Source organism: Saccopteryx bilineata, chromosome 2 (assembly GCF_036850765.1).
Source record: "Saccopteryx bilineata isolate mSacBil1 chromosome 2, mSacBil1_pri_phased_curated, whole genome shotgun sequence".
NCBI classification, from domain to species: Eukaryota; Metazoa; Chordata; class Mammalia; order Chiroptera; family Emballonuridae; genus Saccopteryx; species Saccopteryx bilineata.
Window position 1 is genome coordinate 18854801 of NC_089491.1, and position 27629 is coordinate 18882429.

General features: G+C 46.3%; 1 protein-coding gene across 1 annotated transcript in view; it reads right to left on the minus strand.

Annotated features, from left to right (window-relative positions):
- The window catches only part of PAPPA (pappalysin 1), a 242666-nt gene that overhangs the window by 163627 nt on the left and 51410 nt on the right, over nt 1–27629 (minus strand). The window contains exons 3-6 of the mRNA XM_066256394.1: nt 25981–26126; nt 20446–20739; nt 12868–13060; nt 4282–4403 (exon numbers count right to left, since the gene is read on the minus strand). Coding sequence (XP_066112491.1) covers nt 4282–4403; nt 12868–13060; nt 20446–20739; nt 25981–26126 — 755 coding nt within the window. The remainder of the gene's footprint in view (nt 1–4281; nt 4404–12867; nt 13061–20445; nt 20740–25980; nt 26127–27629) is intronic.

Genomic DNA, 27629 nt, shown 5'->3' on the forward strand with positions numbered 1-27629 from the left:
TCAGCTCAGGGAACCGGGGGGGCGCGAAGTTTCCAGCTGAACTCGCTTCTGCCTATCACACTCTAAGAGGGTCAGGGACCAACCAGGGGCTGACGTAGCCCGTTGGCAGTTGGGCTGGGTGGAGGTGTGGGGAGATGTCTGGGAATTATTTCATTCACACAAATGGTGGAATGAACCATGATGATTTTAGCCAGAGAAGTCTCAGGGAAGAGTCTTGCCAATCCTACCCTCCCAAATATCTCTCAATTTCCTGGACTTCTTCTCTCCATTGTCACTGCCGCTGACCTCACCCAGGACACAGCCACAGCTCTCCTGGATTCCTGCGACAGCCCCGGGCCAGTTCCCTGTCCTCCAGCCCCCCCCAACCCTACCCTGCTCTCTTCTCCACAGAGTAACCCAAGCAACTTTGTCACGTGCACACCTCACGATACCCCAGACCCCTGCCTGAGAGCCAGGGGTCTCCGCCCTGCCCTCAGTGTAAACCCAAACCACTCCTTGTCTGGTCGTCATAGACCTCACCCAGCCCAGCCTCTCCCCGTTCCATGGATTCTCTTGATGCTCCTAATCCACTGAAGCTCTTCCAGCGTTACTGATGAGCTTGTGTCTTAGGTGCGCTGTATCTGTTAGTAGTGACCGTACCGTAAATAAAAACTGAGGCATGTAAAATACAAGAGCACAGAAGCATGTGTGCCATGGGCTATCAGAGTATGAATGACATCCCGTTCCATGAAGCTACGGGAGAACTCTGCCGCACACTGAGGAGACAGGTGGTGACAGGGGTAAACCGTGTCCATGTATTATTATAAAAATAACGCCAGACTTTAAGGACACCTAAATGTCTCCAGGTGTCCTTATGAAGCTTCCTAAAATGTCTCCAGGAGCTTCATAAACCTCCAGATCACATGGAGAAAACCACTGCTCCAGGCATACCAAAAGGCTTTCCCATTCTCAAATGCCCCTTGCTGGCTGGTGCGGTGACATTTCCCAGGAAGCCAGTTCTGCAGGTGAGGTCCCCTGTCTCCTGGTCTCCCAGTGCTCTGTACTTGTATTAGCATAGGCCTCATTTCACCGAATGGTGATCGTCCATTTACTCCTGACTTCGCTATCCCGGTCGGCTCAGCCCTGCCCATGTGCCCAGCACAGCACCCAGCACAGCGCCCGGCACAGCGCCCGGGACGCAGTCCCTACGGGGTCATAGACGAGACGGGCTTACTGTGCGGACACAGGAAGTGCTGTCTGTCTGGGAAGATAAACACACTGGCTTCTCTGAGAGCCCAGCAAGGGTGAGATCTGGGTGGCCAACTCACAACGGCAGGTTGCGGGAAGGACTGTCTAACACAAGGAGCTAGAAGAAGGAGGCCAAGAAACGGACTAGCTGGTGCTAGGAGCGCCTCCGTGAGGGAGGGCATGAGGGCTTCCCGCCCCGGGCAGGTGGGGGGAGAACCGGAGCTGGGTGACCCCAGGCGTCCCTGCCAAGTCTGACGGCCTGGGGCTCAGCGAGGCTGAACGGACTGCTTCTCAGACACATCCTCTCACTTTACATTCCCAGATGGGCTTGTTTAGAGTTTCCGAGTTCAACTCTCATTTTTATTTTAAGCTACTTTAAAAGATAAAGCATAGTGTTGTCATTTTTCTCCTTCACTTGCCTCTCTGACCCCTCTCTTCCTTGCTTTATTCTATCTCTGGCTTTTTCTTTTCAACCTTCTTTCTAAAAGTATCGAGGAAAACAGAGGCGTTCTCACTGAACTTCAATGAGCAGTCGGACTCCACTCCCTCTGATGGGCTGGTGTCCCCATCTAGGGGGGACAGTGGCCTGAGCTGACCTACACAGGAGCAAGAGGGACTAGGTGGAGGGGGCGGTGACCTAAGTGTCAGTCTATGAGGGCGGGCGGGCGAGACGGAAGCTTGAGAAGAAAATATTAGGTCTCTCTCTATCGGCTTGGCTGAAGGAACTAGATCTGAACCTTAAAGCAAGAGCTACTGCAGAAGGGAACTGAGTAGCAACAGTCCGTGAGGTTCTCAAAGTTCCAAGCGGGGACACAGTGCAACCAAATAAGGGGGACAAGGCACCTGCTTCATGTCTACAGAAAATCAAGGGGACTGCACAGAAATCACCGGCCCTGGGAGGCTGAGGAGCTGCCCCCTGAGTGGGGTGGGGTCTGCTCACGGGTGGGGCCTGCAACCGAGGCAATCATGAGGTGCCTCCCTCTAGGGCCCTGCAGATCAGTGGATCCCCAAAAAGAAGGGCACATTCAGAAACTGAAAAGAAGGGTTACGACACCTGCGATCGTGCCCTGGCTATTGCCAGAAATCGCTAAGAAAGAATTGAAGACTACTGATGAGTTGAAGGCCCCAGAGATGTGTAGTGATTCTTAGGTGACCTTGTTGGCACCTACAGCCTGTCAGGGCCTGAAGGCCTATGTGTCCCTGGTCAGGTGTCTGGCCTTGGAACTGATTTAATATCTCAGTGCTTTTGTGCCCTGAACAGAAAGCTTGGTTGATCAGAGCATCATCCTGATAGACAGAGGTTGAGGGCTCGCTCTCTGCTCAGGGCACATCCACCCAGGCACAGATCAATGTCCCTGTCTGTCTCTCTGTCGCTCTCTCCTGTTCTCTCTCTCTCTCAAATCAATAAATAAAAATATTAAAAACATCCATTTCAGTGCCTTTGTTTCTTCCTCTGTAAAGTGGATGATATGATGTGTCTAGAACCATGCAGAGTCGCCAAAGACACGTGCTGAGCGAAGGCGTGAACACTGGCTTTGAGGTCGGGCAATGGGGGCAGACTTCCGGTTATAAGACAAAAGAGCTCTGAGGTTCTCATCTGCAGCACGGTGACCACAGTTAGCAACATTGAATCATTGCTAAGAGTAGCTCCTACACGTTCTCACACAAGAACAGGTGATTGATTAGCCTGGCTAGTGGTTGCACAGTGGGTAGAGCATTTACTAGGAATACTGATGTCGCCAGTTTGAAACTCTGGGCTTGCCTGGTCAAGACACACACAAGAAGCAACTACTACAAATTGATGCTTCCTATTCTTCTCTCCTTTCTCTCTCTCTTTCTCTCTCTCTTCTTACTTTCTAAAATTCAATAAATAAAATATTTTAAAAAATAAAAGAGAAAAGGTAAATATGTGAGGCAATGCATGTGTCAACTAACCTTATTGTAGTGCGGGCTTTGTAATATGTACATGCATCAAATCACAACATTGAACACTGGAAACCAGTGGTTCTCAAACTTTTTGAAGTCGAGGTGCATTTAAAATCTTACAAATAATTGTAGGCGCACTATATACAAATTTCTGAGAAATATGGTATAATAATTAAGTCAAATATTAAAGGAAAAATATATAAAGTCCAAGCATGCTCTTATGGTAATTAAACAAAATAAATATGACAAAATTATATTTACTCTGACATTAAAAAACATTTTTATGTTACATTTTTTGAGTTATGCTTTTTGGAATTCATAAAAAAGAGTAGTTAAAAAATTTTAAAATGACAAAAAGTTATCTTTTAATATATAGATAGATACATTTTTAGTAAGATTTAATAAATTTGGCAGGTCCCGGCATGAATGTATTAAGTTTTTTTCATTCTTGTGGTTTATGAGAAACATGAGTCTTATGTGTCCTAGCGATTTCTTCAATGTTTGGGCATATATTTGAAAGGCAAACTCTCATTTCCTCGTCAATACATTGAAGAATTCCTCTCTTTTTACTCTTAATTGTGTTGAGTGCAGAAAACCTCCACCATACATATCATCTTAATTGACACCAAACAAAGGATAGAAGAAACTTGTCTCCAGTCTTTCTGGGGAACATGGGGGGGGTAGTGTAAACAATCCAGCACCACAGCTTAACAGCCTTTTGCAACCTAATCAGGCAAGTGAGGTGGGGGGTTGGGCACACTGTCAGCTTATAGCCAATTCTCCACACCTCTGTCCCCCAAAAATCTAAAGTCCAAAAACCCTGCTGGTTTTTTGGTCCCCAACAGGTACCTATTTCTCTGGAATACCCAGGGCACACCAATGCACCCTGGTGCACACTTTGAGAACCACTGAGCTTAACCTAACACAATGTTCTATGTCAATTATATCTCAATACCTCTGAAAAAAAAAAAAAGGACAAATGTTTAAAAAGACTAGCCTTGAAGGGCAATCTCAGGAGCAAATGAGACGGTATGTGGAAAAGACCACTGATATCATGAAACTCCAGATGTAGCAAAAGCATTGTTCTGCGCACACCTGACCTGCAACCGCGCTTCCAGCTTGGCGTACCTTCTGCTTCCCGGGGGCTCCAGTGTCCTGACGGGCCGCAGGGCATCGGCGAGGAGGCGTTGAAAGCATACTGCACCAGGATCCTTCCTTCCAGGCAGAGGTCACATGCTGATCCCAATTCTCTAGGAGGCCAAGGAGAGAAGGGAGATACACTGACTTAGGAACAGTTGAATGAGCCCCTGACTCTGCGAGGCCAAAGGCAACAGGGCAGAGGGCACAACCGTTCTACGTTACCCCCTCTCCTCCCTAGGCAGGCCAAAGCTCCGGAATACGACCCTAACTGAAACTCTTCCCCACTGCTCATCAAGGACCTTTGCTGGGCTCTAAGTGGCTGCCATTCTGAGGGTGGAGACACTTCTGTAACTTCAAGCAGCACAGAATCAATAGTCCAAAGACTCACTCACTACCTGCATCATCTTAATTTCATCGGCCATTCAAACTTCCACTGAGAATTGATGTGCAGTGGTGAGGAAGTCTGTTGCCCCATTTGACCTCAAACTTTATTCTTTTCCCAATATTTATCAGGTACCTACCATGTGCCAGGTACCACCCTGTGTCCCAGGTATTAAATAGGAAGAAGGCATGGTTCAGTTCCTCCCTCTGCAAATGAATGGGCTGAACTACAAGATGCCTGAAGAACCTTCCAGCCCGGCATTCTGGAGATGGATGAGTCGCTCCCTGATTTAACTGTCCAAAGCCATTCCCTTGCCATGCCATCTCATTCCTTTTAGCAGCTTTCCAAAAAGTGAGCCAATCCCCCAAAGGCCAATCCCAGCTCCGGAAGTGGAATAACATGTTGGCTTCCCCTACCGTCTACTGTCTTTTGTATCTGGATCCAAACTCCTTTTAGCCTCAACAGCCTCTGGGACACTCCTTGTTCTCCAGACTTGGCATATGTTTAAGGAGGCGGCTGCCGGGAAGAGAGAGGGATGAGCCCTCTCCTCATGTATTAGCGTGGACCCAAAGCTCCACAAATCTCAGTGAGTACTTAAACAGAGCTGGAAAGGGAAGAAAGATGCCAAGAAATGTGCCAGCCTAACCCATTATTTCTCAAAATGCAACGATCCTGCCAATAGCTCTTTCGTCATTCCTAGAAGACGGTTCCTCCTTTGGCTTCCTGCGAGAACACAGTGAGGGATCCCTCTCTCAAGCCACAGGGCTTTCCCTTCCCAGTAGCCCTTGAGCTCATATGGTTAAGAAAGAGCATGCTTCTGGACATCATAAATCTCTGGTACTCCCCATTGCACCTCCACCCAGCTGCTAGGGAGCTCACCCCTAAACCTAAATCTGCTTATCTGCTTCTATGGTGGTCAACACGTATAGCTGGTTAGAGGAATGGATGGATGGATGGATGGATGAATAGATGGATGGATGGATAAATCCTAGCCACTCAGACGTGTTGCTAAGATTCATGACTAACCTAGTATAGACCTTCCAGTTTTAGATTTTACATCCTCACTTCATCATTGTAAATATAAAACCATACATAGGTAGAAAGTTTAAAAGCACATCAATATTCAGAGATAGAAGAGTTGATTAAATAATCTAAGGTCAATCTGCTCAATGGAGTGGTAAGCAGTTATTACAAAAATACTTATAAAGATTATGAATTATCATGGAAAACATAAGCTATAATGTTAAGTGAAAGAGGCATATTCAGAATTGAATCTATAGCTAGATTTTCAATGCTGTTCAAATAACCTTAACATGACACCATAGTATTGGAAGTCATTTTTCAGGTGGTGAAACACAGGCTGGTCCCCCAGCCTGATTTTTATTCCTTCTGGTTTTCTGATTTTTCTACATATTTTGAATATGTACGAAGTACTCCTAGATTAGCAGTAATAACAATTATACAAATAAACTGAAAGGCAAAGAATGCAGAATGAAGAAAGAGACTTCCTCAGCACCACTATGGGGGGCAGAGTTCCGTCACAGTGACCACCATCCAGGCACAGCCGTTCTGAGTCACATGCATGGCTTTATGATGACAATGAGATTACAAATATCCTGGAACAGAATCAGGAGCTACACTGACCTTAATGGCCACTGAGTCTTTCTTTCTGTTCCTTTAAATGTTTTCTTTTTTCCAGATTACCTTCAGATAGTCACCTGCACTTCACTGAGAGCTCGACACATCCTGGGTTTCCAATCAATACTTAGAGGAGGGAGCAAACCATCGTACACCTGACCATAATGTGTCTTGTTTTCACAGAGCTCCACTGAGTGTACTCCCTTATAGTCAGTCATTAATCCGCATGTTCATTCATGGTTTCTCCTTTACATTCCACGGATAGTCATTAAATAGCCTCTGGAGGCTAGTGTTTTAGAAGCAATGGGTATGGATCATCCAAGGCTGAGTAAATTAGATGTTCCCATTTTACAGATTAGGAATCTAAGGTTTACGAATACAAAGGAAGCACCCCAAGGCCATAGCTTGAAAAGTCACAGAGTCTATGTGGCCCTTACCAAAATCAGACAGCGTTCTACACATCCAGGGAGTGTAGAATGTGTCTTTCTTCTTACCTTTGGCATTTGAAATCCTGTATCCACAGAGATACAGACACACACACATACACACACACTGAAATCATAGAAATATAAGATACTAATGCCGAAAGAGATCCTCTTACTGAGCTGGGTACTGTAAGAGTCAGCACTTAAGTTTCAAGTCTAGGCTATCCAACATGGGAGCCACCAGCCACATGAGGCTATTTTAAATTTAAACTAATTAAGCTGCAATAAATTCAGAAATCCAATTCCTCAGTTACACCGATCACATTTCAAGTGCTCTATAGCCACGATTGGTTAATGGCTACCATATCAGCAGTGCAGATAAGAGAATATTTCCATGACTACAGAAAGTCCTACTGGACAGTGATTTGCTAAGGCAGGCACTGTGCAGAACGAATCAGCTTCTCTCCTGGGTATCTACAGTGGCACTAGTTATGCACCATCCTTGGGAGGAATTGAGACAAAAGTTACTCAAGACATTTTCTACATCCTGGGATTGGGGAGTAGGACCTAATTGAGAAAGGCTAGACCCCTCCGGCTTACAGATCAGAACACAGGCTGGGGAAGAAGGCATGGAAGAGGTCGCAAAGACTTCAGACTCAGGTCTCTTGGTTCCCGGTCCAGGGGTCTTTCCAATCCACCCCAGCCAACTGTTCAGAAAACTGAAACCATCCAGTCAACACATGCTTGCAAGACAGCTTACAAATAAAGGGGTTAGTAAAGCTGGGGGTGGCCTTGAATTATTTCTTCAGTTGCCCGTGTGTGAGGACACAGGCTGGGGGAGGATGTGAATGTGTTGTTTTAAGGAAAACCCTTGGATTCTGTGAGAGGATGTGAGGAACAGCAGGAGGACATGAGGATGGCGAGGGAGCGAGGGGTTGGCAGTGATGAATGTCGTGGGAAATCACCCGAGATTTTGCAGGGAAAGAACATTTTCAAGTAGCTCAACAGCTCTGGAAAGCATTGTACAACATGGAGCTAGTTGTTTCTGTTTTTGTTTTTTTAACGTAAGAGTGTATGTGCCTGCGATATCACAGATGTCAACTTGTTGGATTCCCCACAAAAGCTGGGTGAAGTGAGCACAATTAGCACCTTTTTGTGGAAGACTCAGAGGATCAGAGAGGCTCTGAGAGGTGAGATGGCTTGCCCAAGGTCCCATAGAGCAGGAGTGTGAAGCTGAGAACGGAACACACACAACCTGACATCAAAGCTTGTGTACTTTAAACTAAGCCAATTTGCAGGAGTATAAACTGCGTGGACGGGAGAGTGATATACAACCATTTACTAAACTTGTGGACCAACTTCCTTTAGCCAGAGCCTATGATCTACGAAGCTGTTAACCCTAATTAGACATGTTTCTAAAACGTCAGTTTTAATTTAACCTCTGATAACTCCGTTATGAAACCTCAGACTGAACAGAATAGCTATTGTGTGAGCCACAAGCGCCAACTAACTATCGGTTATTAAAAACATATTGATCGAAGCTGAGGGCACGATGTAATAGAGACATATCTCCTTACCCAACAATTAACCCTCCAATAGGTTTCCAACAATCAGATGGTATTTATTTAATGGACAATAACTGCTTTATGAAATACAAATTGAATACATACACAGGAAGCTTCATTTACAAAACTTCCATTTTTAAGTGGAATCAAGGCCAAGGTTTGACCAAAAGTCTGATACTTCTCATTGCCACAGAAAAAATAAATAAATCTACAGGCTGCTGGAAAGCCTGCTGCTCTGAGTGTCACATGAGGGTTCCCAAACCCAGCTCTGAGCTCCCAGGGAGGGTCACTGGGCCGGGAAGAGGGGTTTCTCCAGAGGGCTCAGGGGGTGCAATTCTTTCCCTGTGCTCACGGTCCCCCAGCTGCCAAACGAAGGTTCTAGATTCAGGGACTGATGGTAGGATGGAACGATAGAGCCCAAGGTGAACGTGGTGCCATGACCTAATGTTTTTTTACATACACATACACAAAATGTACACACACACACACACACACCCCTCCTTGATAATTTGAGTTTCAGAAGGACTCAATGAACACACACAGGGATCTGAGACCAGGTGCTGCAAACTGTGAGCTGCAGTCCAGCTCCTTCGATCAGATCTCTCAGCCTGTTGAGCCTCCAGTTCCTCCCTCTTTTGGCAAATGGGAAGGGTGACCTCCCTTTTCCAGAATTACTGGGAAGATTAAGTAAGATTCTGAATACAAATCATTTAGTCCAGAATCAAGCACGGAGTAAAGCACTTGATAAGTAACCACAACCACAGAGTAATATTAATTAATGACTTGCTGGTTATTATTTTCAGCATTCTCCATGTTATACCATCATTATTAGATGAGCATTCGCAAGAGGAGCTGGGAAGGCTACGACAGAACAATCTGTCCTAAATTATAGCTAAGTTCCAAAATAGATGCCAACATCTCAGTCCATTGTCATGGCCCTTTAAAATCTGGTTCCCAGCCTTGGCCAGGTAGATCAGTCGGCCAGAGCGTTGTACTGATACATTGATACGTCAATGTTGCAGGTTTGATCCCCAGTCAAGGCACACACAAGAGGCAACAAATGAATGCGCAAATAAGTGGAGCAACAAGTTGATGTTTCTTTCCCTCCCATTCTCTCTCTCCTTTCATCTCTTTCTAAAGTCAATTGATCAATCAATAAAAACTTTAAAAAAATAAAATCTGGTTCTCTTAAAGCTTAAGCCTCAAATATTAGCAAACCGGATCCAGCAGTATATATAAAAAAAATCATACACCATGATCAAGTGGGATTTATTCTTGGGAGGCAAGGCTGGTACAATATTCACAAATCAATCAATGTGATTCATCACATAAATAAAAGGAAGGAGAAAAATCACATGATAATTTCAATAGATGCAGAAAAAGCATTTGATAAAATCCAGCACCCATTCATGATCAAAACTCGCAGCAAAGTGGGAATACAGGGAACATACTTCAACATGATAAAGGCCATCTATGACAGGCCCACAGCCAACATCATACTCAATGGGAAAAATTAAAAGCAATCTCCTAAAGATCAGGAACAAGGCAGGGGTGCCCCCTTTCACCACTCTTATTCAACATAGTTCTGGAAGTCCTAGCCACAGCAATCAGACAAGAAAAAGAAATAAAAGGCATCCAAATTGGAATAGAAGTAAAATTATCATTATTTGCAGATGATATGATATTGTATATAGAAAACCCTAAAGTCTCAGTCAAAAGACTACTGGACTTAATAAATGAATTCAGCAAAAGTTGCAGGATATAAAATTAATATTCAGAAATCAGAGGCATTTTTATACACTAACAATGAACTGTCAGAAAGAGAAATTAAGGAAGCAATCCCCTTCACCACTGCACCAAAAAAATTAAGTACCTAGGAGCAAATTTAACCAGGGAGATTAAAGACTTGTACTTGGAAAATTATAAAACATTGATAAAAAATATCAGGGAAGATATAAACAAGTGGAAGCATATACCGTGCTCATGGTTAGGAAGAATAAACATCATTAAAATGTCTATATTACCCAAAGAAATTTATAAATTCAATGGAATACTGATTAAATACCAATGACTTACTTCAAAGATATAGAACACATGCCAAAAATTTATATGGAACACGAATAGCCTCAGCAATCTTGAAAAGGAAGAATAAAGCAGGAGGTATCACACTTCCGGATATCAAGTTATACTACAAGGCCATTGTACTCAAAACAGCCTGGTGCCTGACCTGTGGTGGTGCAGTGGGATAAAGCATCGACCTGGAACACTGAGGTCACCAGTTCAAAACCTTGGGCTTGCCTGGACAAGGCACATATGGGAGTTGATGCTTCCTGCTCCTCCCCCTTCTCTCTCTCTCTCTCTCCTCTCTCTCTAAAAATCAATAAATAAATAAATAAAATATTTTAAAAAAACCCAGCCTGATATTGGCATAAGAATAGGCATATACATCAATGGAATAGAACAGAGAACCCAGAAATAAACCCACAGCTCTATGGACAACTGATATTTGACAAAGGAGGTAAGAGTACAGCCTCTTCAACAAATGGTGTTGGGAAAATTGGACAGCTACCTGCAAAAAAAAAATGAAACTAGACCACCAACTTACACCACTCACAAAAATAAACTCAAAATGGATAAAAGATTTAAATGTAAGCTGTAAAACCATAAGCATCTTAGAAAAAAACATAGGCAGTAAACTCTCTGACATCACTCACAGCAATATATTTGCCGATTTATCTCCACGGGCAAGTGAAATAAAAGACAGGATAAACAAATGGGACTATATCAAACTAAAAAGCTTTCATGCAGCTAAAGACAATAAGAACAGAATAAAAAGACAAACTACACAATGGGGAGAACATATTTGACAATACGTCTGATTAGGGGTTAATAACCAAAATTTATAAAGAACTTGTAAAACTCAATACCAGGAAGACAAACAATCCAATCAAAAAGTGGGCGAAAGAAATGAATAGACACTTCTCCAAAGAGGACATACAGATGGCCAATAGGCATACGAAAAAATGCTCAACATCACTAATCATTAGAGAAATGCAAATTAACACCACAATGAGATATCACCTCACACCAGTCAGAATGGCGCTCATCAACAAAACAACACAGAATAAGTGCTGGCGAGGATGTGGAGAAAAGGGAACCCTCCTGCACTGCTGGTGGGAATGCAGACTGGTGCAGCCACTGTGGAAAACAGTATGGAGATTCCTCAAAAAGTTAAAAATCAAACTGCCTTTTGACCTAGCTATCTCACTTTTAGGAATATACCCCAAGAACATCATAGCATTGTTTGAAAAGAAGAAATGCACCCCATGTTTATGGCAGCATTGTTCAAATAGCGAAGATCTGGAAACAGCCCAAGTGTCCATCAGAGGACAAGTGGATTAAAGAGCTTTGGTACATATATACTATGGAATTACTACTCAGACATAAGAAATTATGACATTGGATCATTTACAACAACATGGATCGACCTTGATAACATTATACTGAGTGAAATAAGTAAATCAGAAAAAACTAAGAACTATATGAACCCATACATAGAAGGGACATAAAAATGAGACTCAGAGAAATGGACAAGAGTGTGGGGGTTACGGGGTGGGGGGGGAGGGAGGGCGTTGGGGGAGGGGAGGGGCACAAAGAAAACCAGTTAGAAGGTGACAGAAGACAATTGGACTTTGGGTGACGGGAACGCAGCATAATCAAATGTCAAAATAACCTAGAGATGTTTTCTCTGAACATATGTACCCTGATTTATCAATGTCACCCCATTAAAATTAATTTAAAAAAGCTTAAGCTCCTCAGTGGGTGTCAAGATGAAAGACACCATGAGACTATCTCCCCGTCAGCCCCCCGAGGCAGCAGGAGGCCCAGTTTTCAGGGAGCAGAAGAAGGCTCAGGGAGGGAAACTGACCTGCTCAAGGCCACAGGGCTAGTAAATGACAGACAGGGGAGAAGGACGAAGTACCCTGTGCCTCACTTTGTCATTCCATGGTCTGCTAAAAATTATCCCTTTCATTCTACAAAGTAATACTGGACACGGTCAAAGATTATATAGAGAGACATAAATATATGTATGATATGTATCTATCTATATGATATATATATACACACATGTATATATGCATGTATGTTCATGCATAATGTCTGAATATATGCATAAACACACATATATACTTTCACATATGTCTATGAAGGTATTTCCCAATTTCAAGTACTGAAATTTTAGAGATGAGACCAGCACCTCCATCCCAGGGTGCTCTGTGCCAATCCAGGTTTCCAGGCTTTTGATAATAAAACAAACCTAAACATTCATCTATTCACTTAAAGTATGCTTTGTCACTTATTAACTTCTACTAGCCATTGTTCACTTATCCTTTGACCCTAAAATTGGTAATGTGCTTCTGTGGACCAGTCACTGTGTTAGGTGTTGGGGACGCCTGTTGAACAAGAGCAAAGACAAAGAACACAGCAACATCTCTCTCCAGGTTGCACTTCCCCTCCAGGGCAGGACGGAGAGGGGCATCAACATTTCAGGGACCAGACTCACCTTTCAAAGACGTGGCCGTCGATGGGTGGGAACCACTCCAGCGTCACGGAGTCGATGGTGTGGCCCACGATCTGGGGGGCCAGGGCGACAGGCGCCGGCGTCTTGGAGGGCTGCCAGCTCTGGTAGACCAGGTCCAGGTAGCAGTGCATTCTGGCGACTTGATTGGGCGTGAAGGAGTCGGTGCAGTCGTCATCTGCCAGGGGGCAGAGGGAGAGATAAGGACCTGGCTGCACAGGCGGGCATGCAGGAGAACGGTGACGTCTCCCAGAGGCCTGAGCGCTGGCACCCCAGCCCTTGCCAGCTCCCGGCTGGCCTCTTCCAGTGCTCAAGAGCTAATGGTCTGTGAACAAATTAGCGTAGTCATCACTTCTGGAGACAGGTGAGAGGGAACAGGAGGAAGGGAGGGTGGATGGAACCGAACAAGCACGTCTGACTGAGCCTGAGAGGGAACAGCCCAGAGGTCATGGCTAAGGACAAGGGCAGGACAAGCTGCTTTCTATAAGCCCCCCACCCAAATCCACCAGTCAGGACGTCACACATTCCCTCATCTGTCCCCTCCCTCACCACTCATTCACTTTCATTCATTTACTTGTTTATTCATTCATTCACTTTCTCCTTCATGCGCTCACTCATTCCTTCATTCTTTCCTTCACATTCATTCATCCACTCATTCATTAATTCTGGCGCACGGATACCGTCCTACCAAGCAGACCCTCTGTGCATCTATCATGTATTCTCTGCTCTGTGCCAAGGGCCACAGAAAGGTGAAACTGAAAACGTTTGTGACCTTAAGGAGCTACCAACCTAGCTATAAAGTGAAGGTCAGTTTGTTGCATGAATCAAGGTTGTTATCAGGCCGCTAACACCTTTGAGGCTGACCACCGGTGAACAGAAGGAGCCTGCAGGTGGGGGACGGAGAGTGAACCAGAGGCTCCTGAAGAAGGAGGAACTTGAGGTCTACCAGGCTGCATGTCTAAGACGGACAGAAATGTGAGGGGCTGCAGGAGAGGGAGCTGTGAGACCACAGAGGCAGGATGTCCACACCGGGAATCTGACAACAAGGACACCTTCTGCACAGTACCGACATTGGGACGTTGATCGCGTGCTCGGTGTGAGCCAGGGACGGTGCCCCGTGCTTTGGACACATTGAACTCTCCCACTATTCTTGGAATAAATACTATGATTTTCTCCATTCTGCAGAGGAGGATACTGAGGCTGAGAGAGATCAAGAAACTTACTTTTTCAAGATCACAGAGCTAGAGACAAATCTGAGATTCGAACCCAGGCAATCTCGACTCCAAGGCCTAGCTTCTAATCCAAACGAGAAGGTCTTTCTGAGCATAAACGAGACTCTGTGTGGGTCAAGCATCCTGCAGGTGCTTGATAAATAGGAGTTGAGTTGGGCCCACGTCTGAGGGGGCTGGAACACAATCGTTTACATGTCTTTAGATGTAATGACCTTCAACCCTATGTTCTCTCTTCTAAGATGTGGACTGAAGGTGGGGACCCAAGACTCAGCCCCCAAGGAAGAAGCTCGCCTCCCCTCTCTTCTTTTAACAGCTTCATTCAGCTTCCCCAGGGGCAGGGCAAGGTATTGTTTTGGCTTGGTTTCCAAAAACACCCCTTCCCTGAGGTATATGCCTGGTCAGGGTTTCCGCAGCTGGGCCCCAGACGGAGGAGCACGGGGCTGGCCAGATCTTAAAATAAACCCACCGCTGGGAATCCTGCAGCATAAACGCACTTCTTTTATCAAATAAACAGAAAATAAGTTTGTGCAGGTGCTGGGCAGTTGGACGTGACCTTGAGTATCCAGCATGGGGAAGGGACAAGGGTGCGAGGAGTTTATACACAGAAGCTGCCTCTGATTCCCTTGGTGATTTCTGACAGCCTCTCCAGCACCTGGGGAAGATCTGTCACCGTCTAAAGGAAGCAGAGGACCCTGATGCCCCTTGGCAAGCTCTGGCACAGAACGACTAGCCGAAAGCTCTCTCCTTTCAAGCCCCCATGTCTCCTTAGATCTACCGAACATTCTATGGCTCCCCACTGCCTGGAGGGTAGAGTTCAGACGTCTCGGTCTGAGAAGGGCCAGGTCATCGGGCACAATTTCCTTTGTTCCTATGAACTTTGCTGTTCACCCAGGAAGCCGTGGGAAAGCCACTAGGTAGGCTAGAGTCAGGGAAGGGCATGACGGCCAAGGAAATACGTCTATATAGTGAGATTGACACGTGAAGGGTCTGGCGTCAAATGGGCAGGTGATTTCATGCGCTCAGTGCCTCAGTTGCCCATTGGTAAAGTGGAGATGATGACGGTTAAGAGCACAGCAAAGGGCTGAGGGGAGTGGGGCACCAAGAACCATGAGAGATGCCCAGGAAACGCTCACTTGCCACATGATGGGAATGGGGCCTCTGTTTGTGTGTCTCTGTGCACACGCAAGTGTGGGAAAACTGGAATGGAAAATAGTCATTCTCTTTGATCTAGCAATATCACATTTAAGAATTCAACAGACAGATATCCATGAACAAATATGGGGACTGATATGTACATGGACTTTTTTGAGCATCATTTAAAATAGTAAACACACTGGAAATTGCACATCTCCCTATTAATAAGGAAACAGCTTTGTACCTTAGGCATAGAACAGGGTACTAATCAATCATTTCCAAATAAGGAAAGTAACTTTAAATCTCAGATTCTTCATGCAGAAACTAGGAATATTTAAATCAATCCCTCTACATAGAGTTGTGAGCATTCAGTGAGCTGAAGCATACAAAGCATTTATCAAGATGAATGGAGAAAAAAACAGCGTTTGTGTCTCTGTACACTCTGACTTGTTCCTTTTGTCCCCCAAGAAGCACAGCTACCTTTTATCACTTAGAACGTAGTCATTTTCATGTCTGTCAATGAAAAACAACAACAACAAAAGAATTTGGAAAATGGATAAGTGATAGAGCCTGTAGGGAAACAGCATTGCATCTGAAAATCAAAGCTGGAGTCAGAAAACCACGTCTGTCCCGGGGCACACTATTTAGAGACCGAGCTGCTACCAGAATCTCGGGCGAGGTACCAAAGGGTTTCCGTTTATCACGAACGCTCTGCCTCAGTTAGCTAATGCCTGGCTTCCCGCCAACACGTGCCTCCCCTCCCGACATCTGAGGCCACTTTACCCTGGTCTCCAGGACCAGCCAGCACATCTTGTTCTTCTGTCCCCATCTTGTCCCCTAGCAGAAAGGAATTTAGGGACATCGGCCTGCTGGGAGCCTGTACCAGTCCCAGGATGTTGATGTGCCCTGAGGTTGCTAACGGAACTTTTGCTCTATCTGTGGCTGGGAGGCCACAGAGCGTGGAGGGGCAGGGCACAGAGGTGGCCTCTCCACTTCCTGTGCAACTGTGGGGGACACGCGGACCCCGACTGCCTCATTTTACCCACTGCAAAACAGGAAAGGATGATGTTACCTCAGGAGAGTATTTAATAAGGCGACCCGTTCCTGGTACTTGGACAGCTGAGTTGCCCTTTGTCAAAAGCCTCTCCCTTGTTGTTGCTTTTAACAATGATGATAATAAAAATGATAGTAATAATAAGTGAATATAAAAGTTACAGATATTCACTGTAGAACATTTGTAATATGTCAAAAAAAAAATGTTACGTAGAAATAACTACCTTAACCTCATTACCTAGAAATAACAGAATTACTATTTAGTATACAGGTATAGTTATGTGTATATGAAGAGGAATATGGAAAAGTGTAATCATCATAAACGTATACACACACACAAGCACGCACACACACACACACACACCAGGATTTACTTTATACGTAAGTCTCTGTGACTGTGTGACTGGATTCACATTAAATCACTCATAAATGATCCTATGAATTGTCACTGATTGAGCATCGTTATGATGGTAAGACTGTCACCTGTACGATCACACCCACCGTCACACCGACTGTCATGCAGGGTAAGTGGGGTTATCAATGCAATAACTGAGGCTCAGAGAGGAGAAGCAGCTTGCTTGAGTCCCGGGCTGGTGCGCGGAGGATTCGAGTTCAGGTGCCATGCACCCGTTCCCATGCTCCGAGACCCTATGTCACCTCCTGTCTGTGCCCCTCCTCTGCCTCCACATCATCATTAGTGGCCACATAATGTTGTATCATATGGATGCCTTGTGATTTATTTTCAGCCATCCATTCCCTTTGGACTTGTAAGCTGTTTCTAATTTTTCACACATATAAGCATTTTTTCTTCTATGCCTGGCAAATAGTAAATGCCTAATTAATATTCAGAGAAGGAACCTTGCCGAGAACAGTCTTGTGACTAAATCTTTAAACACATCAACTGATTGATTGCCCGAGGAGATCTTCCTTAGATATGAGGTGGCTTGGGTCAAAGCGTGTGCGCACATAATAAACACCCTGACACTCAGTGTGGTGAGGACGGCCCGGCCACCACACTCCCGAGGAGGCCCTGATGCTCCGTGGGCCCCCCGTGACCCATCATCTTCAGGAAGTAGCGCCTGGGCTGCTGTCCTTCTGTCTGCCCAGGGTAATGTGACCAGACTGTCCTGTGGCTCAGCTAGGTCTGCCCCCATCACCTGCTCGGTGCCTGCCTGGCTGGAGCATGTGGGACCCTCTCAGCCTCGCCGAGGCCCAGAGAGAGAGCCAGCGAAGTGTGGATGAAGAACTCTGCCTTGAGAAAGGCAGCTTGTCTTGCTCTTGCTGGGTGACTCCAGGCAAGCCACGTAAGCTCCCTGAACCCCACGTCCTGCCTCTGGAATGTGGGCGCAGTGGGACTGATGCTCTTACCTTGCTGGGTTAGGCTGAAGATTCTGAGACAAACCTATGAGGTCTGGCATGCCATAGGCACGCAGTAGTTACTGTACTGACCAGTAAGGTAGCTGCCAGCCATGTCCGTTTATTTATTTCCATTTCAGTGAGCTAAAAGTACTTAAGACTAACAATTCAGGTCTGCAGGCTCAATAGCCATACTTTGAGTGCTCAAGAGCCTCAGATGGCGAATGGCTAGCATCCTGGGCAGCACAGACACAGAACATGGCCTTCTGGGCAGGATGTCCTGCAGAGAGCTCTGCGCCCCTCGCCTCACCCAGCTGGTGACCGAGCCAGAGGAGGAAGCGCCCGCCCGCCCGCGGAAGGACCGGACTCGGGGCGGGCAGTTGACCCCGCGGGGCCTCCGCCCTCTCCCCTCCTCGGCTCAGCCCCCTGCGCGAGGGACGCTCTCCCAGCCCTGAGAACCCGATCCCGTTCTGCATTTTGAATTTCATCCAGCTGCTTTTGTCACCTCATCTATCAGAGATCCTAAGGAAAACAAACATTTCAAAGCTCGTGGTCGCCTTGAATATGCTTTTGCGGGTGTAAGTTTGTTATCGTAGCTCAGTGAATTAGTTCTGCTGTTAATGGGTCACTGAGCTGAGGGTTTCCTTTAAAAAAACAACAGTAAATCAATCACCCTTTAGATCTGTACAAAGGGGAACCAAAGGGAAAAAAAAAAGATTTAGTTTATGGGGGTCTGGTAGCTAGTGGCAGCTCCTAGGCTCCTAAGAGGCCGGCAAACTTCCAAACTCATGTTATTGTTTATTTTCCATGTGCGTTGAGCTGGCCAAGGGAAGGTGCTGCGGAGACGGAACGTAAGCCCGGCTGTGTGAGGGGACGGGGCCCTGGCTGGGTGTGGGATGTCAGCGTGGCTGGGAAGGGGAGCCCGACAGGAGTCTGCTTTTGAGGAAATACCTAGCACTTATTCAGGGACCGAAACCTGCAGGCACTCTATGGGGCCAGGGTGGGCAGCTGACTCTTCAAGAGACCTCAGGTTTGGACCATATATGAACCGGGGGCCCGGAGGTCATCAGCCCAAAGGGGAAAACAGGGAGACCCACACGGATCCTCTCATCCGTTGCATTTGAATAGCCAAACCATCCTCGTACATGCAATCAGAAGCAAAACCCGGATGGCAATGAAAAAAATAAAGCACGTGGAAGAGGGCCTCCCTGGTACCAGTGGAAATGGAGGTCTAGGCCCACCCGGGCCAGCCCCCCGAGGCAACTCTGGGAGCAGAGGGCGAAAACCACTGGCTGCTCAATGTCCCGCTCACCCAATCTCCAGGGCTCTTTTGAAGAAAACACAATTGTAGAAGGGAAAAAAATGGTTGGAGTCACAAGTCTGACCTGGGGCCAAGACCTCCAGTGAGTCCCAGTACTGCCATCTGTAAAATGTGGAGAGTTCCCACCCCTTCGATGGTTGGTGGGGATTAAATGAGATGGTGCATATTAACATCCTTTATGGACAATAAACTTTTATGCAAGTAGAAATGCTGTTATGATAAGAATCAGTTTTATAGCCCTATTATGAGAAAATTTATTCGTTTCCTTCTGTCCCTGACTCCCTCCCTCCCTTTCTTCCTAACTAACATTTATTAAGCATGAAGGCTCGTTCTAGGTGCGAGGGGTTCAGTTATGGATGAGAGGCCATCTCCGCCTTCACGGAACTGGCTTGCTCTAGTGGGAAAAGAGACACCTGTATTGACTATTACAATAGAATTTGTGCTGGGCTACCACATGCAATGATGTGGATCTTGTATCACACAAGGGCTCCCGGCTTAAAGGGCCAGCGGGGAGGGCTGTGACTGCTCTGAAGAAGGGGTGTCTTGCTCTGATTTGCCAAAGATGTTATAAAGGGCTAGATGTGGCCTCGGTATATGCTAAAATCAAGTGCTGGGCAACCTAGAACCCAACAAATGACTCCTTAACTCTGTTACTGGCGATACAGAAGGCTTTGATATGACATGTGCAATTCGGAAAAAGAAATATCCATCTCATGTAATTGTTATGCATTTACAGAACTGAAATCATTCTGTCTCTCTCTCCTCTCTCTCTCTCTTTTTTTTTTTTTTGGTAATAAAATAGTAAAGGAGGGTGTGAAAGTTTTATTAATTATGTCTTAAAAGGTTCAAAAACCACCAGCTGAGAAAAATACAGCTGTAAAACCAGGAGAAAACTTGGAAACAGAGTCTAAAGAGTCCATTTTCAGCCTGACCTGTGGTGGCGCAGCAGACCAAGCGTCGACCTGGAACGCTGAGGTCGCCGGTTCGAAACCCTGGGCTTGCCTGGTCAAGGCACATATGGGAGTTGATGCTTCCTGCTCCTCCCCCCTTCTCTCTCTCTCTCTCTCTATTCCTCTTTCCCTGTCTCTCTCTCTCCTCTGAAAAATTAATAAAGTCCTTAGAAAATTATAAAGAGTCCATTTTCTTGTGACAAGAGAGGGGATGCGATCAAACTATGGGTGGGAGATCCAGTGGCAGAGCCAGGCCTTCCGCTCAGGTGTCCTGACTGTCGGTCCTGGTCGGCTGCCCAATGTGTGTCTCTCGGAGGAGCTGTTAGATGCATCCTTATCCACATGGACTCGAGTGCCTCATGGAAGGAGTACCAGCCCACCACTTGGCATGAGGAGCTGTTAGGAAGAAGATGGACTAGCCCTGGGAAGCCCCACTTGCTCACAGCTACTCTGAGTCAGAACTGGGGCCCAGATCTGACATCCAGCCCAGGCCACCCTGCAGAGGGGAGAGCCCTACCTGCGTAGCTCATGAAGTTGTTGAAAGGAGTGTTGAAGAAGCTATGGAAGCCACAGGTGTCATTCCCTGGCCCTGGGTCGCCGCAGAACTTGTATTTGGGGGCTGGGTTGGTGTCACTGCAGAGGTCTCCGGTCTCGAAGGAGGGCTCGGTCTCCATGCAGGGGTCACTGCAAGACTGGATTTCTGAGATGCCTCGAAAGATGTGATAGAGGCCCAGGCTGTGCCCGATCTCATGGATCATGGTGTGGGTATGCCCAGGAATGCCGTAGAAGGATGGGTTCAAGACAATGCCACCTGTGAGAGGAAAACCAGAGCATTAGGCAAGCTGTGCTCTTTGCTTCCTGACTCAGGAGTCCCCCCAGTCAGTAGGGTGCTGCCCAGCAGGACCACAGGGTGGGGAAACACTGCCTTGACTTGTAATATGAACCACTGATTCAGTAGGAAGGAGTCTCCAATGTCATTGGACGCAGTCTCTTTGTTCTTCACATAAAAAACACCAATGCCTGAAGCAGTGAAACAATGTACCCAAAGTGATTTCAAACCACTTAAAAGCGGTGGCATGATTATAATTCAAGAACTTCATTTTCTGGGCCAGTAAACATTTCTGCTACAACTTCTTCCTTAGAAGATGTAAGGCACACCCTGTTTTATAAAATTCTACATGCTTTTCTGTGGTACATATACACAATGGAATACTATGCAGCTGTGAAAAAGAAGGGAATCTTACCTTTTGTGATGGCATGGATGGACCAGGAGATTATTATGCTAAGTGAAGTAAGCCAGGCAGAGAAAGACAGATGTCATATGATCTCACTTATATGTGGAATCTAATGATCACAATAAAATGAAGAACACAATAGAAACAGGTAGGATCACAAGGGACAGAAGGACAGCTGTCAGAAGGAAAGGAGATGAGGAGGTGAAATCAATGAAGGTGAAGGGATTACCCAGATTAGAGATACAGACAAGAGGGAAGCAATAGCCAGAGGGAGGGGGGATGGAGGGAGGGGCAGGAGGAAAAAGGGAGTGAAATGGGAATGGAAAGAGACTTTGCATAGGCACGGGGGGCACGATGGAGGGGTAGGAGGGGTTTTATTGAGTGGGACACTTGAAACCATGTTAACACAATAAATTAAAAATTAAAAAAAACAACAACCATTGTACACGCTTTTGTTTCAATGAGCCCTCAAGTTAGACACCTTGGTTCCAGTGCTCACTTTGCCTTCGCTAACTAACTCTGTGACGTGGAGCAAGGCAGGGACCACCTCTGAATCCCACTCCTTCCTTACTATAGTCTATGACAGCGAGCACTGCTGAAGGTCAGAGCCACGTGGCACTTAGCAGGAGAGTAGTGGCCTAAAGCCAGTCTTTTCTTTCTTTCTTTCTTTCTTTTTTGAGTCAGAGAGAGGGATAGATAGGGACAGACAGACAGGAACAGAGAGAGATGAGAAGCATCAATCATCAGTTTTCCATTGCGACACCTTAGTTGTTCATTGATTGCTTTCTCATATGTGCCTTGACTGTGGGCCTTCAGCAGACTGAGTAACCCCTTGCTCAAGCCAGTGACCTTGGGTCCGAGCCAGTGAGTTTTGCTCAAACCAGATGAGTCCGCGCTCAAGCTGGCAACCTCGTGGTCTCGAAGCTGGGTCCTCCGCATCCCAGTACGACGCTCTATTCACTGCGCCACCGTCCGGTCAAGCAAGCCAGTATTTCTTGAGCATTGTCATGTCTGCTTAAGGCCCTGGGCTGAGAGTTTCTCATGTATAGTCACCACCATTCAGACCCGGAGAGATAGGCACTGATGCTCAGAGAAGCGAAGTGACTGTCCCACAATCAAGAGTCAGTCCGTGTGCAGTTAAAATCTGAACCATGCTCCTGGGGTTCCAAAGCTGGGGCTCTTTATCTGAGCTCTACTGTTAATGCCCCCCTCAGGGACTGAAAGAGGCCATCTCCTTGAATGTGTGTTGAATATTTGCTGAGTGCTGACCCAACAAAAGAATTTTTGCCAGGTCTAATCCTGTGTAAGCAGCCAGTATAGCATTTGACGTACAATGAATGTCTTACTTCCTGTCTAACCACCTGTCACTCAAAGTGTAGCTCAGAAACAAACAGCATGAGCATCCCCTGGAAGCGATCAAACTGCAGCCTCTCGGGCCCTGCCCAAGACCCACAGAATCAGAATCTGAATTTCAGCAAGAGCCTTGGATGACCTGTCTGTGCTTTCTGGTTCGGGAAGCAGTGGTCCACACCACATGTCCTAGAAGACCGAGCATCGCCTCACTTGGGGAGATGGATGTAACAGAGCTCAGCAGAACCAATGGAGAGCATCATTCCATGGGCATCGTAGGCACTGGAAAAAGACACGTAGGCTAGCAGAAAGATATCTAAACTTTAACATCTAAGTGTGTCCGAGGGAAGGTTAAAATTCCAGTCTGAGCTTCCTGTCAGTAGCAGCTTTCAATGCAGAGCAGCATCTTATAAAGGAGTGGAAGGAGGCGGCGCCCTGTTGACCTGTCCTGGCAGGCCCGGAGCGGAGCTGGCTGGCGCGCTTGGAGCTTTATCTCGGACGGAACCTCCAGGAGGGTGAGTGCGCTCAGTCACGGGGCTCACGGAGTCAGTTAACGCCGAGCTGCTCAGAGCCTTTTTCTAGCGCAAAAAGATGTATGAGAGGGTGTGTGTGTGTGTGTGTGGGTGTGTGTGGGTGCATGCGTGTACGTGAAGAGGGGCAGGCAGAGTCAGGGAGGGAGAGGAATTGAGACAGGAAATCTCAATTATTTTCTGTCAATCATAATATGAAACATAATCCCCTTCCCACCCAAGACTTTTTCCAGTGATCATGGTGTAACATCAGGAGGATAGGGTAAATATAAAATTAAATATATATATATATATATATATATATATATATATATATATATATATATATATATATAATAAATTAGGTTTGACTGGGGCTACCGCAGAGAAGTCGCTAATGATCAATAGCTCTCAGGACAAGGAGGTGGCAGCTTGAAGGACAGCTGGAGTCAGCCTGACACGGGTTGCCGTCCTCAATTTGCTTCGGTTTGGCTGTGTGATCTTGGGAAAGTGACTCTGCAACTCTGGTGAGTTCTAAAATAAACAGCCACCGGCGTATCAATGATTCTCTGTGTCTCTGCGCAGCCCCCACGCTGAGGTAATGGAGTGGAGGACCACACAGGTACTCTCAGAAGTCAGGGCAGGCTCGCAGACTTTGCGTCCCGGCCGGCTGTTGGCTTACCTCCCTCCCTCCCGACTCACCCCTCCGTGCAGCGCGACAGCTCAGAGCCCGAGTCCTGTTTCATTGCTCCTCTTAAAAGGTGGAATAGCTGGAGCCTGACATCATCCTGAAACACTATAACATGCTATGGATTTATGGCCTTCTGTATTCCTGGTCCGGTGCCAGGCTCTGAAACGTGCAGAATTATCAGGAGCATTTTCCTCTAGTTTTAGCGGCCTGCTGCTCGACCCTGCTGAGACTCTGCTCGTGGCCCTCTCGGTTGCTTTCCAACGGTACGCGATGTCAGCATGGAGAGAGGCCCTGGGCGGCCGGGCGGCGGAACCTGTTTGTTTACAATCTGGAGGCACTGAGATCTGGGAAAGGGAAGGGGCTTGGCGAAGGCCATGCCCCTCAGTCCAGTCACCGCTGGGGACAGCCGTGGAGTTTGACCCTGGAGCATCAGATGAGGCATGTGCTATAAGCTGATTGCCCCCAAGTTTGCCAAAAGTTGCACTCTCTCTTCTGCCCAACTCTTGCCTGTTGATGTCTGTCTCTGTCCATCTGTCTGTCTACCCATCCACTGTCTGTCTCAGGGTTTCGCAACCTCAGCACCACGGGCATTTTGGACTGGATCATTCCTGCCTGTGGACATGCAGGAGATTCAGAGGCATCCCTGGCCTCTACCCACTAGATGCCAGTAGCATCTTTCCATTTGCAATGACCAAAAACATTTCTAGATATTGTCAAGTGTCTTCTGGGAGATAACCACTCCTCCCCAGTTAGGAACCACTACATATTTATCTTTGTATCTCTCTCTACTTACACAACCATAGACATGTATACACACACACACACACGTTTCATTCTCCTAAAGACAACTGGGAAAGGAGAGCTGTCTAGAGCAAACTAGACCTAGCGTTCTGTTCAGCACGACATCATCAGAGGCCGAGTCCTTGATCTCCAAGACGTCATGCAGTCAGAGCAGCCGCTGGATTCCGGGTGGACCCCCGGGAGACCAGGCAGCCAGAGGAAGACTCCAGCACTGTCACTCTGCTGAGCCGCAGCATTCTCAGATGGAGACGTTCACCGAGTCATCACTATTCACTGGGGTGCATAATGGGAACATTCTACCACGGGGAAAACGGCTAAACCGACCGGAGTGCCCTCCCTCAAAGGAATACTATGTGGCCTTTACAAATCTCATCTTCAGAGAGATGGAAAATCACCCAGAAAGATGTTTTTCTCTTGTGATGTTCAATGAATCAAGTTGGGTGGGAAGTAATTATGAAGATTGCTGCAACATGAAAAAATGTAGATAGCAGAATAGGGAGTGAAAAAAAGAACACGGCATTGCATCTGTGCTCTGATTTCAAATATGCACAAGTGAAAACAAAATTCATGTCTGCCTCTGTCTGTAAACGGGAAGGGACTGTGGAGAAATGAAAAGCAGACAGCTAGGGTTTGCTGCAGAGCCTGGTTCAGAAACTACTGTCACCTCTGACGTCGGAGCCCGAAGTGTATAAACATATGCCTTGCTTATGAGCATGCAGAATTTGAATGTAAGAAGAATTTCTGATGGTGTTGGTGGATGGGACATGAAGGAACAAGGAATTCTTACAAACTCATTTTCTCTCGCCTCCTTGGTGTCTTTCAAGCCAACCCATGTTCGGCTGGGTCAGTGCGATGTGGTGGCCAGGATGAGAAGGTATTTGCATAAACTCACAGACAGGGGACAAGATGAAAGGAAGTGACAGACAGTGTTAATACATGTGAATTCAAGATACAGCTCAGTTCTGCCACTGACTTGTGTGTGACCTTGAATAAGCTCCCCCCCTCCTAAATCTCAGCTTCCCCATCAGTAAAACAGGGTTAATAGTATTGTACTATTTTCTTCAGAGCAATTCTTGGTGGTTAAAATGAGATCAGGAACACTGAAGAATTGTGTCAATTAAAACATGATACATGGGCCTGACCTGTGGTGGCACAGTGGATAAAGCGTCAACCTGGAAACACTGAGGTTGCTGGTTCAAAACCCTGGTTTGCCTGATCAAGGCACATATGGGAGTTGATGCTTCCCGCTCCTCCCCCTTCTCTCTCTCCTCTCTCTCTCCCCCCCTCTCTAAAATGAATAAATAAATAAATAAACATGATACATAAATAGACCACCCACCCTCCCCCATACCATCACCACCATCACAATCATGACCCCCATCATCATCATCATCAGCATCAGCATCACTGGCAAATATATTCCTGTACTAATCCAACCCTCTCCTGAAGAAGTTTCTAGTTCTCACCTAAGGGCATTAGGGCCTCCTTGTCCCATGGCCAAGTGGCTACTCCTGCCAATTCTTCCTCCGAGGAGTTTGCGAAGAAGATATTGAGGTGTGTCGTTCCATCCAGTCTAAGAATGCTCTTCAGCTCATTAACATCCAAGTATGCTCTGTAATAGAAAAAGAACCTTGGCTGTTATCACCATCCAAAACAGGTACTCTTCACATAACAGGTACTGCTCATTAAGTCAGAGTCACTCCGTGCCAGGCCCTTTGCTAAGCACTGTATAAACATCACCTCATCGACTTCTCTCAATAACGTTATAAGGTAAGTGATACGATTCCGTTTTATAGATAAGAACATTACATCCTGAAGAGTTTTAGAGACCTGATGAGGTCGCTCAGCGCACAAATTCTAGTGGAGTTCAGTTCAGAAATCTAGATTTATCTCAGGTCAAAATCTGTGTCCCTAAGGACTCTCCTACATTGACTGGTGACAGGGCCACATAATGTGAGTACAGACCAAGAACGCTGACCATGGAAGAGATGACATATTTTCTTGTCTTGCCTTCTTTCTTCCTTTACTCATTCACTACGGGCCTTTAATTTGGTAAATACAGAGCTGTGCTAGAAAGCCTTCTTAGGATCTTTAAACAAACCTTGCATTGTGACTTGGTTTCGAGATAAGCCACATGTGCCCTGATGTTATTAAACAGATTGTCCAAAGTTGCAGAACTGGGTTTCAAGGCCAATTCTGTCTAGTTTGGAAACCTATACTCTTTTGATCGGGGCATCATGCTGCCTCCGTCGTCTGTGATTCTGCATTCTGTGAGCCTCTGTTTCTTTGTCTGTACAACAGACCAGAGAAGGCTCTTGCGTTTGAGGTCGTCGCCACGGTAGTCTGACATATCTGCAAAGTGAATGAACTCCCCGTAGGACAAGTGTCAAACTCTTGAATACACGAAACAAACACATGTTGGAGAGAGACAGAAATAGTCTTTGAAAAGAGACTGGCATAGGCCAGGCGCTCAACACATAAGAGCTCTTCCGTGGCGGAGTACAACCCTCCCGTTAGGACAGAAATGCTGAAGCTCTGGGTCTGTCCCAGGTGTGTTATTCCACGGCTCGTTTACTAAATGGAGAGCGGCACCCTGCCCCCCACTCACGCCTCTTCCAGCTCCTACTGTATGTCTCTCATCATGGAGGTTAGGATCTTGTGAGCTGCAAATAACCATTTCTTGAGGAAGGGTGGATATGAGTCATTGAATAAATGAATGAAAACATAAATAGATAAGCCGGCAGGCACCTTGGTGTAGTAAGTAAGAGAAAGCCCAAGAATAAGGATACTTAATATTTGTGGGGCCCTTCTATGTGGCCTGACTCTACACGGATTATCTCCTTTAATCGACTGATTTACACTGGGGTAGGCAGTGTTATTACCCCCATTTTGCAGAGGAGAAAACAGAAGCCTCAAGAACCTTTATACCTTTTCAAGGTCACACCATCATTTCATTGTGTTTTCCTTTCTCACAACGTTGTCTCTCCACAGGGGGTTGGCACAGAGCCTGGCATGCAGGGCATGAAGTGGTGCTTCCCTTCTCATTCCCTCCGCATCATAAAGGGGCCTCCGTATGCGGAAGAGTCAAGTCCCAGCTCCTCAGCGTGGCCTGCAA